The sequence below is a fragment of the Colossoma macropomum genome, unplaced genomic scaffold (assembly GCF_904425465.1).
Source record: "Colossoma macropomum unplaced genomic scaffold, Colossoma_macropomum, whole genome shotgun sequence".
Lineage (NCBI taxonomy): Eukaryota > Metazoa > Chordata > Actinopteri > Characiformes > Serrasalmidae > Colossoma > Colossoma macropomum.
The window spans coordinates 29,559,739-29,576,661 of record NW_023494805.1 but is presented as its reverse complement, the minus strand read 5'-3'; the positions used below and the strand labels follow the sequence as shown (position 1 = coordinate 29,576,661).

The 16,923-nt window shown below is 37.5% G+C and overlaps 2 protein-coding genes across 2 annotated transcripts in view; one reads left to right on the top strand and one right to left on the bottom strand.

Annotated features, from left to right (window-relative positions):
• Nucleotides 1–9,425, top strand: part of slc7a8a (solute carrier family 7 member 8a) — a 26,961-nt gene extending 17,536 nt beyond the window's left edge. The window contains exons 4-11 of the mRNA XM_036596194.1: nucleotides 1,476–1,601; nucleotides 3,105–3,258; nucleotides 3,724–3,847; nucleotides 4,248–4,351; nucleotides 4,732–4,828; nucleotides 4,963–5,112; nucleotides 6,648–6,825; nucleotides 7,475–9,425. Of these exons, the coding sequence (XP_036452087.1) occupies nucleotides 1,476–1,601; nucleotides 3,105–3,258; nucleotides 3,724–3,847; nucleotides 4,248–4,351; nucleotides 4,732–4,828; nucleotides 4,963–5,112; nucleotides 6,648–6,825; nucleotides 7,475–7,635 (1,094 nt within the window). The 3' untranslated portion in view covers nucleotides 7,636–9,425. The remainder of the gene's footprint in view (nucleotides 1–1,475; nucleotides 1,602–3,104; nucleotides 3,259–3,723; nucleotides 3,848–4,247; nucleotides 4,352–4,731; nucleotides 4,829–4,962; nucleotides 5,113–6,647; nucleotides 6,826–7,474) is intronic.
• Nucleotides 9,426–13,034: 3,609 nt separating this feature from the next.
• nedd8 (NEDD8 ubiquitin like modifier) lies at nucleotides 13,035–16,692 on the bottom strand. Its single transcript, XM_036596216.1, has 4 exons — nucleotides 16,538–16,692; nucleotides 14,505–14,552; nucleotides 14,211–14,293; nucleotides 13,035–13,453 (listed from the first exon to the last, which is right to left on the bottom strand). The coding sequence occupies exons 1-4, from the start codon at nucleotides 16,553–16,555 to the stop codon at nucleotides 13,333–13,335; spliced, it is 270 nt and encodes an 89-aa protein (XP_036452109.1). The 5' UTR covers nucleotides 16,556–16,692; the 3' UTR covers nucleotides 13,035–13,332.
• Between the last annotated feature and the right edge of the window lie 231 nt (nucleotides 16,693–16,923).

Below are 16,923 nucleotides of genomic sequence, written 5' to 3'. Positions count from 1 at the left end.
TTTGAAATGCTTTATAAATCACTAGCCCTGAGTATCCCTCATAAAGGCTACTCCACCACAACTTTTTAGGGGTGAGTGGGTGCATGTTTATGTTTCCTTAAAAACAATCATGGACACTTCTAGGAATCACACCGGCCAGCTCCCAGAATCTTAATAAACTGGCAATTTCAGTGATTCTGAGTCACTAATTTATACATTTTACTACAGATACAATAACCACAAAGCCACATTCCTGGACAAGATTAAAGCCTACTCTTTCACTTATCTGTAATGCCAATGGTGATTAACCAAAAGACTTAAGCTTAATCTGGGTCTGAGAAACAGGCACATAGTATGTAAGTATGTGTTGTGTAAGGGTTTTTCATGATTTTCAGTGTTAATGTTTCACCTTGGCTTGTGCCAACTGAGGAAAGTATCATGATTCACTAATAGATTCCATCTATCATGTTTGCCAATATAGCTGGATCATTTAAAAGTCAGAAAACATAACATTTTCAGCTTTAAGATGTGCAAATGTAAAAATATTTGTCTTGTAATCTTTGATTTTCTTTGCCGCTTTCTTTTAATGTTTAATTCATTTAATTCTTTAAATGTCCAGGTCCATATCAGTATAAACATGCTGTGTGGCTTCAGAACATTCTGTAGCATCATAGCGCAGAAGTTTTTTAACCTCTTACTGTGGTCATGCATGTTAAACAGATAAAGTGCTGCAGCCTTCCACGCACAGAACGGCTTTCCTCATGAAACATGAATAAGGGCTTAAATGATTTTGACGTGGTCCAAGCCTATCATTGTTATTAATGGCTCAATAATAATTTATAGGCTACGATAACAGTGAAAACTACAATAGCAGAAGCCTGTAGAGTTCACTGTAAATGCTAGCCACTTTATTACTTTAACAAGAGCTGTAATTGTGCAATTTATTAAACCTATAGTAAAATCTACCTAATCAAACCATAGCAAGAACTACCAAACCATACGAAGAACAAAGTTAGCTCAGATGTTTCTGACCAGAAACTCAAGCGTGTTTATTTTCTCTGGTTTAAGCAGGATGTTGTGTGGTTCACCACCTAACCTGTCACCTCTCTGTTTATTGGAAAGTGGCTCTTGCTTGACTGTCAACACATGACTTTGGGGCGCAACTGGGTGATAGTATATTGCAGACGATCTTATCAGCCCAGTTTCAGGGTATAATGTTCTTTATTGTTTAACACTGTAATTCTGTCTTTTTGCTAAAAGGTTGCATCTTGTTAAGAATATTTGACATATCTGTCTAATATCAATTGTTCATTTGCTCATAATTCATTTTCTCTCAAATGCAGCCAATGTGCCACATCTACAGATAAAAGACCATAGAATGCATTACAGTACTGAACAAAATAGAAGTATCAGTGCTGCTGTAGCTGATTAATTGTATGTACAAGCTTGTATGTAAGCATGTATATTAAAGTCCTCCTGATCTCTTTCCTTTTTAGTGTTGCTGACGTGGGTGAACTGTGCCAGCGTGCGTTGGGCCACTCGTGTGCAAGATGTGTTCACAGGAGGGAAACTGCTGGCCCTCATCCTTATCATCATCATGGGCATTGTGCAGATCTGCAAGGGTATGAGCCATCTGTCTGCATGTGTCTGTGTATGAGAGAGAGTGAGAGTGAGAGAGGAGACAAAGAGAGAGCGAGAGAGTGTGACAGGCTGTTCATCTGTGACTGTGTGTCCATGTGTTACTGCTCGAATCTGTCTTCAGTCCACTCTGTACTTTTACCTCACTAATCTAAAAGTGTTGTAAATCGTCACTCAAAAGATGGAGCAACGTGCTTATAGACTGAAAATATGTCAACATTAACTGCAGGTGCAATTCTATTTATGCTGACCCTGCTGCAGAGAATTGAATGGACATGTGTGGCATATTCAATTTCAGTTCATACAATGACTTGTTTTTAGTGTTCCCCTATTGTTTGAAGAGAAGCCATCGAGTTCAAAACCACTAGCGAAGAAAAGCTTTGATAATGCCGTTTTTACTGCATGAGCGTCACTGGGGATTAGATAGGATCACGGAACAGAGGAGGTGTTATTGGAGGTGTTATTCCACGGACTGTTCTGATATGGCCACAGCCACAGCTATTATCAAAGGCTAAAAAGCAGAAAGAAAACAGGACTGATGCGTGCTTGTAGGGCTTCGGCTTTAACACTGCCACCATCTGTGTGTGACCGGCTTGTTGGCCAGTCATGTGTGAGGACAGACTAATAGAGAAGGACAGAGGGAAAGGAGAGTTCAAAGAGGGCACAGAGATATGACCCACAAACCTTTTTGACCTTATTAGTGTAATAATATTGCACTGGAATCATTTATTGATTCACCAGTCATAATGCTCTATTTAGTATTTAGTCATTTTAGTGTGTGTGTAAGTGGATGCCTGACTATCATACTTAAATAAGCTTTTTGGACTTTCCATTCCAAAACCATGGGCTTTAATATAGAGTTGAACCCCCCTTGGTGGCTATAAGAGCCTCCACTCTTCTGGGAAGACTTTCCACAAGATTTTGGAGTGAGTCTGTGGGAATTTGCAACAAAGTTGGAAGCATGTAATAGTCTGAAATGTCTTGGTATGCTGTAGCATTAACATTGCCCTTCACTGCCCAAACCTTGAACAACAGCCCCAGAACATTATCCCTCCTCCACCAAACTTTACTCTTAGCAATATGCGTTCTGGCATGTAGTGTTCTCCTGGCATCCACAAAACCCAGATTTCATAGCAGGGCAATTTCATGAACTGACTTGTGGCAAAGATAGCATCCTATGGCAATGCCATGTTTAAAGTCACTGAGCTCTTCAGGATGACTCATTTTACTGCCATTGTTTGTCTATTGAGATTACATGGCTATGTGCTTGATTTTAAACACCTGAACTCAACAAGTAGGAGGGATGTCCACATACTTTTGTCCATATAGTGTAGAAGCAGTCCTAGAAATACTAAATGTTGGCCTGTAAAACACCTATTATTTTATGTAGAAAAATATTGATCTTTCTCAATAATATATTTACTTGTTATAAACTGTTTTGTAATATTGTTTTTGCTATTTTTCTCTCCTGCTCTTTTTCTCTACAGGCGATTATTACTGGCTGGAGCCAGCTAATGCCTTTGAGCCTTTTCAGGACTACGATGTTGGTCTGATAGCTCTAGCTTTTCTGCAAGGTTCTTTCGCTTATGGAGGTTGGAACTTCCTTAACTATGTAACAGAAGAGCTGGTGGATCCATATGTGTAAGACTTCTAATTCTGCTCAGTCTGATTTTCACACAGCATATAGCATGACATGCGATAATCTCAGTCATAGCCAATAGCTAACCTTAGCTTAATTTTAGTAATCCAATATGTTCTGTGGCACATATACATTTTTTTGGATACTCTTAGGGGGGCAATGGGAGACAAATTAACCTCCTAACCCAGTTTTCTTGATTAAACCAGACAGAAAAAAACATTAGTCATTAGTACTTATTTGAGAATATATAATGTGTTGCTTGGCAAACAACATAAATCTCTTCCAAGCCATATTGGTTCTTAGAGTCTTTTTTTCCCACCAATTTGGTCAGAAATTGTTGCAGTTGTTGCAGAAGTGACAAAATGGTTCTACCATGACAAGAAAATGATGGCTAGAGGAATAAACCTTCAGAGCAGCCATGACAACTAATCTTATCTATCTTTTTCACTCTCTCTCTCTCTGTACAGAAATCTGCCTCGTGCTATCTTCATCTCCATTCCCCTGGTGACGTTTGTTTATGTTTTTGCTAACATTGCCTACGTCACTGCCATGAGCCCTCAGGAGCTGCTGGCCTCCAATGCTGTTGCTGTGGTGAGTATCCTCCTGATTGGCCAGGATTAAACTATCCACCAATTAAAAAAGACATAGGAAGAACTGAGCATCAGACAGAACACATTTAAACTAATACTTTTGGCTTTGGAATCAAATTGATTTCTGCCAATTTATTAGTTGTTGCTGAGAAGTTTTGCTTTGTTTAGAATATTTTGTGACATATCTAACTAAGTATCAATTGTTCATTTTCACAATTGATACTTGTACTGACTCCCAAATGCAGCCAATATGCCATACCTAGATACAGGGACCACAGAATGTCCACAGGTTAAGATGGATTTCATAAAACAAAATATATTCAACAGGCCTCCTTCACTTCCACCCTCTCTCCCTATGTATCTCTCTTTCTCTCGTTCACCACTCTTTTGCTCTCTCCCAGACGTTTGGTGAGAAGCTGTTGGGAGTGATGTCATGGATCATGCCCATCTCAGTGGCCCTGTCCACCTTTGGGGGAGTCAACGGCTCCCTATTCACTTCTTCCCGGTCAGTCTCTCCATCCATTCATCCATTTATCCATATATAGTTTGTTTTCAAACTGGCCTTCGCCTTGGGCCCATTGTCTCCTCGCTGTTTCACCCATGTTATATTCTCCCATGATGTTTTTCATATGTTGTCGTTCTATTCAGCATCATTGTCTATCACTCCCAAGTCGTGACCGGTCACTTCAGATATGTCGTCTTGTGCCTTTTATATGTCGTAATAGCGTAGTACTGTTTCTACTTGCTTCTCCAAGTCTCTGTCTCTGTTCCTCTCTTCATTATTTTCTCTTTCACCCAGTCCCCTTGATGTCCTGATGTCTCCTCTTGAATATAATATCGCACAATTGCCTCATTCTTCTCTTTTTCTCTTTCTCTGTCTGTCAGGTTGTTCTTTGCTGGTGCCAGAGAAGGCCATCTCCCCAGCCTGCTGGCTATGATCCATGTGAGGCGCTGCACACCTATTCCAGCCCTACTCTTCACCGTGAGTGTCTTCATACCCATTTGTATTATAAATTATAGGCATCTTTATATGGATTTATAAGGATTTTTTAAAGCCTAACACTAACATTAACCCCAATGACCAAACAGATCCTTTTCTTTGTTTTTCCCTTTCAGTGTATCTCAACTCTTTTGATGCTGTGCACTAGTGACATGTACACACTTATCAACTATGTGGGTTTCATCAACTACCTCTTCTACGGTGTCACTGTAGCTGGGCAGATTGTACTGCGCATCAAACAGCCAGACATGCACCGACCAATTAAAGTAAGTGCAAAGAGAGAATAATGACCCTTATTAGCAAAATATTCAGACTCAAAACTATTTTTCCATTAGCATGCTTTAGGGCACTGTTATTCATTCCCAGTCCTGATTCAACTAATCAGCTAATTATTAAGCCAGTTGAATCTGGGGCCTGTCTCACAAAGCTAGTTCAACATAGACAGAGTTCCTAAGTTTCAGCTTCACAAAACCTAACAACACAATGAGAGTTAACAACTTTCTCAGCTAACTCAGCTTAGATACTCAGGCTGTAATTAATCCTAATGTGTTTACGATGAACAGCTAAAGAGCCAAATACGAGGAGGAGTTGAGCTTCATTAAAAAAAAGGAAGAAATAAAGGAAAACTAATATTAAAGATTAAAATGCTTTTTTTTACTGTCTCTACAGTAATAGTGCCTAATGGAGTAGTAATTTCTTTATATTTTTATTACCTATATAGTACAATTTGCTTTCCCTACTATAAAAAGCAATATTCTTCATGTGATCAACACCACAAACATCACAAAGAAAAAAGTGACCGGAGGGGTATGCCTCTATCGTCCCTCATTGATTAGGAGCTTGCCTTGATTGGTTCAAGAGCTGTTCATGATCCGAAATCCTGAAATTAACCTGCCTCTGAGCAGGTTAGGCATGCAGCATAAGTTACCATTGCAGTGTATCCTGGTAAAAAGTGATCCACCATCATGAGATAAGCTGCCCTAGCCATAAATCCTGCCTTGTGAGACAGACCCCTGGTATGTTGGTGCAGTGAAAACAATGCAGTTTATTGGGCCTCCAGGAGCTGAGCTTCTGACCAATTGTCCTTAGGAGCTGATATAGCAATTATATAGAGTTGAATATGAAACTAAGGGGCTGAATGCCAGCTATCTCATCAACGATACATTCAGAGACTTTGGCAATGTTCCCTTTAACTTGTTTCAGTTCGAATTGGTCATAGTAAAATGTATCAGTATGTGGAATTGGATTCTTATCATTATATAAAAGATGCACACAGCTTCATATATTTTTGATGCACTGTGATAGTTTCCAAGGAAGCTCATTCAGAGGGCAATTTGCAATTCAGCTTTTGTTTAATCAGAATAACAATAAAACATGATGTGTGACATATTTCTGTTTATGCAATTTCAAAGTGTTCAAAATGGTAGTTTTGACAGACAAAAATCAATGGATTTTTTAAATTAAGCTCTTTACAAAAGCAATATTGTAGAAAAATCCAGTTATGAATAGAGAAGAGTAGTATTAAACTGCAGAAATTTGCCTTGCCTTGGCCTTAATGGGTTAAACTGTAATTGCCTGTAAATGGGTACACATTTAATTTAATCAACTCTCAAAACAAGATAACTTACATATTAGTTTCATAATTGGTTATTTAAAAAGTTACTTTATAATTCATAGTAGTTACAAAATATTACGTCCTATGATCAATAACTGAATAATGAGCCTCCAGTTTAATGTGTTAACTACTAGATGAGATATTTGACAGAATATTGTATAACACCAACCTTTTTTGTGATCTCAGGTCAGTCTGGTCTGGCCGGTGATCTATCTGCTGTTCTGGGCCTTCCTGCTGATTTTCTCTCTCTACTCTGAGCCTGTGGTGTGTGGCATTGGTCTGGCCATCATGCTCACTGGTGTGCCTGTCTACTTCTTGGGTGTCTACTGGGATAACAAGCCTCAGTGCTTCAACACGTTTGTGGGTAAGTGCAACAAAGATTACAGTCCCTTGCTGCTCTGTGATAATGTTATGGTAATAAGAGTAAATGCAGACTGCTGCTGTTAAGAGTAATATCTAGCTCTGTGCATTTCCTCATGACAGTAGATGGTCGATTGTTCTGTTGTTTTCAGTGGAGCAGTGATAGAAAAATCCACCACGGGTAAAAGCAGCAACTTTTTCCGTCAACGCTAATGCTATAATGAACTGGATGTTGATGTTTTGGGAGCTGAATTACTCATTGTTAAAGCATTATACAACAAAAAAAATTTAAGGAGTACAGAGCATCTTTCTCCAGTTTCCAAATTAACAAGCAAATGACACTACTAAAGCTCTCTTCTTATTGATAATCATCCATTTTCTCTGGTGTTCCATGGCTACAAGCTGTCATCAGTCGCATACCACTATGAGGCACGGAACAACGTTGTTTTATCAAAGCCAACTTGTAAACAAAGCAAAACTTAACTGGCTAACCTCTGCCTTCTAATGTACCTCACATTGTTAATCATTTTTAGTGCCATGTAAACACATCATAAAGGGGTTAATTTACTAACACAATGCAGGATAAAACACTGTTTTTCTCTGGAGAAAAAAAAATAGTATTTTGAATTTTCTCTTCACCATTTTCCCTGCAGATAAGATCACGTACCTGGGTCAGAAATTCTGCGTAGTTGTGTACCCAGCAGAGGAGGAGAAAAAAGAGGAGTGCTGTGGAGAGGAGATGGAAATGAAGACGGAGACTGCCCCTCTCTCAGGAGCAGATGAGGGGGAGACATCAAAATCCGCTGATTACTGAACACAAACACAAAACGTGCATACACATAAACATGAAGCAGGGTGCCAGTCTGACACATACTCTACTGGAAAACATGGGTGAAAAAACATGAATCACACACTAGTACACCATTCTGATTTGCACATCGGCTGGTGTTTAAGGAGGGATGGTATTGGAGGATAGAGCCAGAGGTCAGAGGAGAGAGCGAATAAGAATTAACCTTGATGCTAAACGCTGAAAAAAGCAAAGCATTGAATGTACTTGATTGTAACATATAGAGTTTTTTCAACAGGAATGAATTATATTACACCTGCACAATTTTGTCTTTCAGTTGACTTACTTGTGGTAGTATTCGTGTTATTGTAATATATTTTACTCACATAGGAACGGATTTACACTTTTGCGTCAAGTAAATTCAATGCATCTCTTCAGTGTCGTGTAGCAGTCCTTTATTTTCAACTGCCTGTCTGCATTGTTCTCTATGTAAAGGCATTCAGCTCTACTCCTTGGTACTGCCTCCACTTCCAATGGAGTTGCAACTTTAGATTCTCTGATGGGATAAGAATTCCAGAATGTGCATAAAACACTGCTATTGTTGAATTAGATCAGTGTTATTAATTGTGGTTTCAATTATGTCATAATCACACTAAAATGTTTACTTTCCATTCTATTGTTGTAACTCTGATCCCCCAACCCCAGCTGAGATTACACCTCCACTCTGTACTTTAGCTCTTCATCCACATGGATAAACACATAGATAAACACTGCCACATTTAAATCCACCCGCACTGCTTAGAGCAGTATTAGTCCTTACTTCTAATGAAATCATGTTTTCTTTTTGCTGTTGTTTAGTTTGAATATGCCAAAGTATTTGGATTTAGAAATCTCGTTTCAGATCATTACGATCATTCAGCTACAACAGTACACTAAGAACCATTTCTGATTTTGATTCCAAAGCATTTCTTTTCTTTATCCTTTTGCCTTAATTGTCATAGCCTGATTGTTTATTTTTTATCACGTTCTGTCATTATTGTTATTATTTTGTGTCATTTTTCAGTCTCTGTTGGTTGTTTTTATCTGGATGATAACTCTGGGATTTCCTTTGTAAGGCAGAGGTAGGATATATAAAGGTATATATATTTAAGAACCACATTTTGTGGTTTAGAGTAGTTTTCTGCCAGAAACGTTCTCTGGTGTGAGTACAGTTCTAGCTCTTTACATTGCCTTAATTATAATATAACACATAGATAAGAGCCTGTGCTTATGCATTCTAATTATCACTGTCATTATCACTATTGAACAATTGTTTTGTTTAGTTTTTTTCTTTGATATTTTTGAAGATAAAAGATGTCCATGAAAAACCAAAAAAGCTATGAAAGTGTTGACTGGTGACATTCTTCTGCATTTCTTTTATTCACAAACCCTGAAATCACACGTCTACAAACTAAATGCTCACATACATGTGATCAGTTGTAGATACAGTTAAGTTATTTTAGTAAATTTAAAGCACTAAAATTGATGTGAGTTAAAAAAAAGTCTATTTTTATTTCTAGTGGTCGGCTACATAGTTACATAAACATATAAACATATTTTTATTGAAAAACAAAAAAAAAAGAGTAATGTAGTGCTATTTTTGGTCTTTACATGTGATTGTGGAACAGATTCATATAAAGCAATAGTGGCATTATAAATGTGTACTTGAACTAAAAATATGTATTTAAAGTCAGATAAATAATTTCATATTAATAGTCATGTATTAATACTGATATTATATAGATGTATTATAGATGTTAATGTGGGTGCAATAACTAACTTTGACTGACCAAGCCAGGCCTCATCTTCACCTTCTATCTCATACATACTGTGATCACACACATGCCGTATTCATGTTAATTCTCGAATTAATATCTAGAAATTATATACATGTATTGTAGATGTAAATGTGGGTGCAGTATCTGACGTTAACTGAGGAGGCTAGGCTGCCGATTTACCCTCTACATCATTCATACTGCATCACACACATGCTCTATTGCTCTATACTGCCAGTGTTAAATAAAAACTAACTTTCATCATAGCTAACTCCTTTAAGATGGTCCATATTTGCAACCATTATCCACCAAAGAGTAGACTGAAAAAAGTGACGTATTAAATTGACTTGGTCCACAATTATACACAATTTCCTCATAAATAAAGTATATTACATCAACAATTGTGTTAATGTAATAAATGTCATTGATGTTAAAATGATGTAGACATTTGAATCAGTTAATTTCAGTGCAGCACTTTTTTCACTGTAGAACAACCTCAAAGCTACTCTTGTTATCTACAGGGTTTGAAATAGCTATGTGGGCCTTCTGCGCATAATACAGAGGATTTTAATCACTGGCCAAAATAATACATCGCATAGATCATATTTTACTACTGGAGCCCTCAGGTCATGTACTACAGATGTGAAAATAGTTAACACGAGTTACAGTTTTCACATATTCATTTTCCAATATTCAGCACTCCATATGACAAAATCAATGGAGATAGAAAGGCTCAGAGGCTGCTGTGTGGCTTTTCATGGTCACAGGGTCTTTGTGTTTGCTGACATACGATTTGTCAATGTGCCTATGTATTGATGTCACACTATATTTGTGAAAACATGATCACTGCGTGCCAATTGTTGCGCTATTTGTTTTCCTCTCACAATGTATAAATGTAGTGAATGTGTATAGGTGCTATAAAAAAGCAACAGAATGTAAAGATCGCATTAATATTCATTAATTTCAGGACACGTATTAGTGGATTTGGACTAAAAAAATGGAGAAACACAGTTAGCTGCACAACTCTATCCAGGACCAGACTTAAGATTAAGATTGTTCCTGCAGGACAGTTAGAATTCAGTTCAGACCATTTTTGCAAGAGCAAAAATTATCCTCAACATATCAGGATGAAAGAGAAACTTTTTCCTAATACATGTACTGACTTTTAGATGGCAGCTGTCCCATTCAAATTAGCAGTAATCCCACCACTACTGTTATGAACTATTACATGAGTGAAGTAGTGTAAAGTGTTGTAAATACAGGTTAAACATGTTGTAGTTTTCAGTGGAGAAAAACTGACAGCATTTTGGAAATGTTTGATCTAAAAAGTGCAAAACAGGTTTTTGTTTTAGTTTAACCCAACTCTAACAATTTCCTTATCAATGATTTCATTTTTAAGTGTTACTTATTATAAACTGGAGACTCTAGAGGACACTATTTAGTGCAGTGATGGGCTTTATCTGTGTGTAGAAAACTAGAAATCCAGCTCAAATTTAGTGTACAGAACATAGGAGCCCTACACTAATGCTGCAATTCTATTCACCATAAACTGCCCATGTAGGTTTATGCTGTAGTGTCATGCACACTTTTGAGAGGAGGCTTTGAAAGCCAAGCAAAATATTGGCACAATCCACAATACAACGATGTCTTCATTGAACATGACTGTACCCACCATCAGCAACAGGTGATTGATGTTAGGGATATTTTGAATGTCTGTCACATTAAATGTATGGATTTCTTTTATGTTTATGTTATGTAGGCTTTTGTACATGGCAATATTACTCAAGTTCATATAATAATCCTACAAACATTACACCTGGGTGACCTGTTTCTACTGAAGTTATTTTTTTTCTGGTTTCTTATGGGTTTTGTACTCTTCTATATAATGAGAGATGAATAAACCTATATAATGAAGCAAGAAAGACCATGTAGTTGTCTACATCTGTAAAGACCAAAACAGTTTGTTGTGAAATGGTGCCCCCCCTAGAAAAAAAGGGGGATTTGCCAATCATAAGTTATGACCTAATAACACTGTATGCTGGATAACTGAAAAATACAAGGAATTCAAGAAGGAAATCATTATGCTTCACTGGCTACAGAAAAGCTTTCAACTGTGTTGACCATGTTAAATTATGGAATGTGTTATATTAAAGGATCTCATTATTGTAATGTGGAACGTCTACACAGGATTTTGTTTGTGCAGTTTCCTGTCCTGGTTTTTCTGATCACTGGTAGGCATGACACTTGGTGGCCTATCAGTTATAACATCAGTCTAGTTAAGTACCAGTAATTACATAATCTAGGACTGGAAACTTGATTAAAGGTCCAGATTTAAAGTCCTCTGCTCTACAATGGTCAGCAAGCCAGTGTCATGACAGAACAGAAACAAACATACAACCAGTATCGGCAAAGAGGTTAGACAAGGCTGCGTGCTGTCACCATAGTTGTATGCTGAACATAATGAGACGTAGTACTCTAAGATGACTGAGAATTCAAGATTGATGGAAGAAACAACAATAACCTCAATGTACGAATGATGCAAGAAGGCCTGAAGGTCCTTATAAGCAAAGTTAAAGAACAGAGTAAAAAGATGGGTCCTCAGCTCAATATGAAGAAAATAAGGGTTTTAACAATGAGAAAGACTCCAAATTTCACCACTGATGGAGACGACGTAGAAGTGGTGGACAGCTTTTGCTTTCTTGGATCAGTTATTAACAACAAAAGATTCAGCAGCGAAGAAATACAACACAGTTTGGCACTTAGCCGAACAAGGATGGAGGAGCTTGAAAAGATCTTCAGATGTAAAGTGTCTCTACAAAAGACTCCAGACTATTGTATTTTCTGCGGTTTTTCATGGATGTGAAATCTGGATAATGAAAGAGTGAGACAAAAAAGAAAATACTGATGCCTTTGAAATTTTGAGAGAACCTTGGACAGCAGAAAGAAAACAAACATGACCAAATCAAGCTTCAACTCTCAATCGAAGCACAGAAAACCAAACTGAAGCTGTCTTACTTTGGACATATTATGAGAAGAAACGATTCACCGGAAAAGATAATTATACTTTGGAAAAGTTAATGGTAAAAGAGGAAAGGGACAACCAGCAACAACATGGACGGATACAATGAGCGGAATCATGAACCAGCCATTGAGAAGCATAAAGACCCAGACAAGAAACATTCTAGAGAAGACAAGATATTCTTTAGAAACTCTTTCCACATGGTAACAAGTAGTCACAGCTGACTTGACAGCACTTCATGATAATAAATGTGTTTACTACAGGTTTGGTTAGTGTTGAAGACACAGACTGAAGTGAAATATTTGTTAGGCACGGTTTCATTGATTTTCTTACTAAAAATCTAATTTTGTATATATTAAAGCTTAATTACGGTCTGGGAAACCAGCCCTAAATAAGACAACAGTAGTCCAAGAGTAGAGGTTGAATATGTGTTTATGTCTCAAGTCTAACTCAAAAGTTCAAGAATTCAACACTGTTTACTGTTTAAATTGAGAGACGTTACTCCATTCATTTATACTTTGCTGACTACAGCTATATAGATATGTTTTAATACTTTTGTATACTGTTAATTGATACTCAATAACCAGCAAGAGTGAAAAATGCCAATGTGATGTTTTATTGACAAATGATTCTACGGCATGAATTTCACATTAACAATGATTACTTCTCACCGCTTTAAAGTCAAGTTAACAAACTGATCAGGACAGTGCTCCATGAAGGATAAGTTAGGAGAAGAAGGGTGCTGACAGGAAGATGCTGTAGTAGTCTACAGAAAAGAAGTGCAGTGGAGTTGACACCATGGAGTTTAAGGGACATCATTAAGGGAACTGTGGCATAACCACAACTGTGCTGTTGGGGCTGACTGGATACTACAGTGGCGAAGTCTGGTGATTATAAGGCCTGCAGGTGGTTGCTGGGATGTTGGTGCTCTCGCCCCCCTCTGAGTGCAAGAACCAGATGCAATACAGAGCCACCCTGGATTTTATAATCTGCTGCTGTTTTCTCATCGTTCCTAAAAAACAAAGAGAATATGCTGAAAGACACTGAAATAATGTATTTTTATGACTGTTTTCATTATAAAATGTTTTATGTTTTAGTTAATTCTGCAGGGCCATATTTTCTAAAGTGCTTATGCTGAGAATTTTTTTTAAATCAAACATTTAAATTGCATAATGACCAAAATCCATGATCAAGTAAAGCCTGCAAAGACAGGTTAAACGTTGTGAACTGTAACTTTGAATGTATACATGCAGAGCACAAGCACAGGAAAAACACTAAAATGTGCAGGGCAGTGGGTACTCTGAGATCAGGGTTGGGAACCACTGTTTTGAGTGGGAGAGTGAGGAGAGACAGAGAGGAGGGAGAGGGAGAGAGGTCGGAGGGAGAGAGGGAAAGACAGAGAGAAAGAAAGAGGGAAAGAAAGAAAATCACTGACTTACTCACCAACTGGGCCAAAGTCAAAGACCACCCTTTAAGTACTGTTTACGTGATGGTGACAGTTTTGGTGGTCTATCAGGTCTTGCTTGGTTGTTAGGAGTCCCACATTCCTCTGTATCTTTAACAGTTTTTTGAACTCCAGATTTGGAAACTCCTACTTGATTCACTAACCCCTTCCTTATGCAAGTGGATTATACCTAATCTCCTCCGAAATATCTCCTCAAATATTAATAACTTGTCCATAATGGCAATTTTGACTGGAAATTAAATAAATGAAAGGTGGTCTTTGACTTTCGCCCAATACACTACATATGTATCTGAACGTGTCTTACATCTGTTTCCCACTGTAGATGAGTCTCTGTTGCTGAGGTGGAATACCCTCTTTCTCCTCCACTCTTTCTTTTATTCTCTCCACCTGAATGCACCAAACACATTATGAGGCAAACACATCACAAATTGCCTTTTTTACATCAAAGAAATCTAATGTTACCTAAAATCAAATGAGCTACAGTATTAACAATGGGGATGCACAATCCAGTTATCAACATCTGACATCAGTCTAGTTACAGTAGCATACAACAGGTGCTGAAACAGCTCTGCTTACTAATGGAACTGACTGAACCTACCTTGTCTGTTGGCTCGATGTCAATTTCAATTTCTTTTCCAGTCAGGGTCTAGAAACACCATAAATAATGTATAGTCAGTAAATGATTTGCTATTATTTTCAGGGTACCCATTACCTGCAGCACAGCAGCATAGACATTTTCAGAGAGGGTGGTTACTATAAGCCACAAATTTGGGTTGCTATTATGTATTAAGGCATTTCCATACATTCACATGCTTTAATATGTTAAAACACTACAGCCCAGTTTCCCAAACGTGGATTAAGCCTGGTATAAATTGCAGTGCTGACTGTGATTAATCACTGTAAATTCTTTTTAGTTTTTTAACTACAGCCCAATGCTGGGAGGCTTAGTACCCTACTAGCTGACTCTTGGCACTGGGCATGGTGACCTTAGGCTCACATGCAAGTGCTCCAGAGCATCCCAATCTTTTAACAAGAGTTTTTCTGTATATAAGCTATTTGTGCACAACAGATTTGTTCAGCTACTTAAAGTAACTGAATTCACTCATTAGAAGGATACTTTTGAGCATGTAGAATAAAAAGCAGCATAAACTGCTACATACTCTCTCTCTCCCTGGAAGAGTATAGGAACCAAACTCATGTCTAAACTGAACCTAAGCAGCTCTCTCTGATGGGACCACAGCTCTATTTTAGTAAAGTAGGCCAGACTGCTAAAAATGTATCAAAGAGGATGAATGTTTTCAAGTGATGGTACTATCAGCACATACCTCAGATTTGGGTTAATGTGTGCTAAATCTATTATTGTTTAAGTGGCTGAGTATTTTTAACAGGGATGTATGATATTGGAACCGTATAAGTATTGGTACATAATTGCCTTAAAAAATTACTGGCCAGATCTTTATATTTGACCAATATTTCAAACTGATATTTGATGAGGGTACTGAATTACTCTGGAGAAGCAGAATGTTTAGGAGACCCTGGGCTGCTGTGCTCAAAGGTCTGCATTTAATTCATTTTACTGCATTTGCAACTTTGTAGAAATAAATGCTATATTTCTCTGTAATCCTAATCCAAGTGGATCTCAATTGCTATGTTTTATAAATGTTTATGTATCACCATCAGTAGATACGTGTACAAAAATATCAGAAATCGATATCAGTGCACCTCTACTTTATAGTAAGTGACAGTGCACTTTTAAAATAATGGTTCTTCAAGAGTTCTTTAGTAAAGGCAATGGTTCTATTTAGAACAATGAGTTTTATATAGAACCATTTCATGCTTAAATGGTTCTTTACGTGGGGAAATGGTTTTATACTGAACCTTTTTACAAATAGTTCTACATAGCACCAAAAAGCATTTTCTAATGCTAAAATTCAGTTAAAAAGATGTATTTCAAGGGTTTTTTTTTTTTTAGAAAGTCAATGGTTCTATATTGAACCATGAACACTGAAAAAGCCATCTGCTTGCTTACATGATTCTTCATATGGTGAAAGGTTATTCAGATTGATGAGGATTGTGTTGTATATGGTTGCATACAGAACCTTTTGGAAAATGGTTCTAGCTGTTATAGCACCAAAAATAATCTTCTATTGTTACAAGCTTGACACTGCAACAATAGAAGAACGCTTTTCGGTGTTATATAGAACCTTGTTCAGACAGGTTTTGTGCAGAACCATATACAACACAACCATTTCATTACCCTAAAAATCATTTAAACATGAAACGTTCTATATAGAACTCCTGATTCAAAACAGAACCACTGCCTTTACTAAAGAACCCTTAAAGAACTATCTTTTTTAGTAACGTCACCGTAAGTTTACTAACTCTGACCATCGTTATTTAGGCAGCAAAACGGAATATTAGATTACAGATATTAAAATTACAGAATGGCCACAGAAATATCTAAAAATCCCGTCTGATTTTAAAGGCCGACCGAGATCTGCGCGCAGCCTGACCAGGTTTAAGACTTTAACTCGGCTCCAGTCAATCTGAAAGAGAGAGCTCGGTTAGCTGACCGGCTAACCGGCTAACCGGCAGCGGTAATGAAACAGCAGTAATGTCCTCCTCCCTTACCTTTACTTTGATCAACATTGTGGCTTTTGTGCTGTATCAACGCGCGCAGTGAATAAAGGCAAAAATAAAACGAACACAGTAGAAAAGAGCGGCGTACTCCTTTATCAAGAATTCCCTCGATTTCACTCTTACACTAATTCAACTGAAGTTCCTGAGCAACTCAAAAACATTTCCTGCCATCCTGTAGCATTGGATAAAGGTTCCGACAGACAATACTAGGCTACATTACAACAAATCTTAGATATTTATAACTATAAAAATTATGGACATTGTGTGGTTAAGATTAAATTCTAAACACATGTAAACCGTCATTGTTTTAGCCATAAACGATTTGTGCTGGAACTAAAAGCTGCAGTGTCAGTGCGACAGCAGTTGTCAAAACGGGT

Excerpts from the sequence above, each read along its gene's own strand:
- nedd8 (XM_036596216.1), bottom strand. Across the intron at positions 14,294-14,504 it reads ACATCGAGCCAACAGACAAG|GTGGAGAGAATAAAAGAAAG; the intron begins GTAGGTTCAGTC and ends TGGTGCATTCAG. Across the intron at positions 13,454-14,210 it reads ATCTACAGTGGGAAACAGAT|GAACGATGAGAAAACAGCAG; the intron begins GTAAGACACGTT and ends TTTGTTTTTTAG.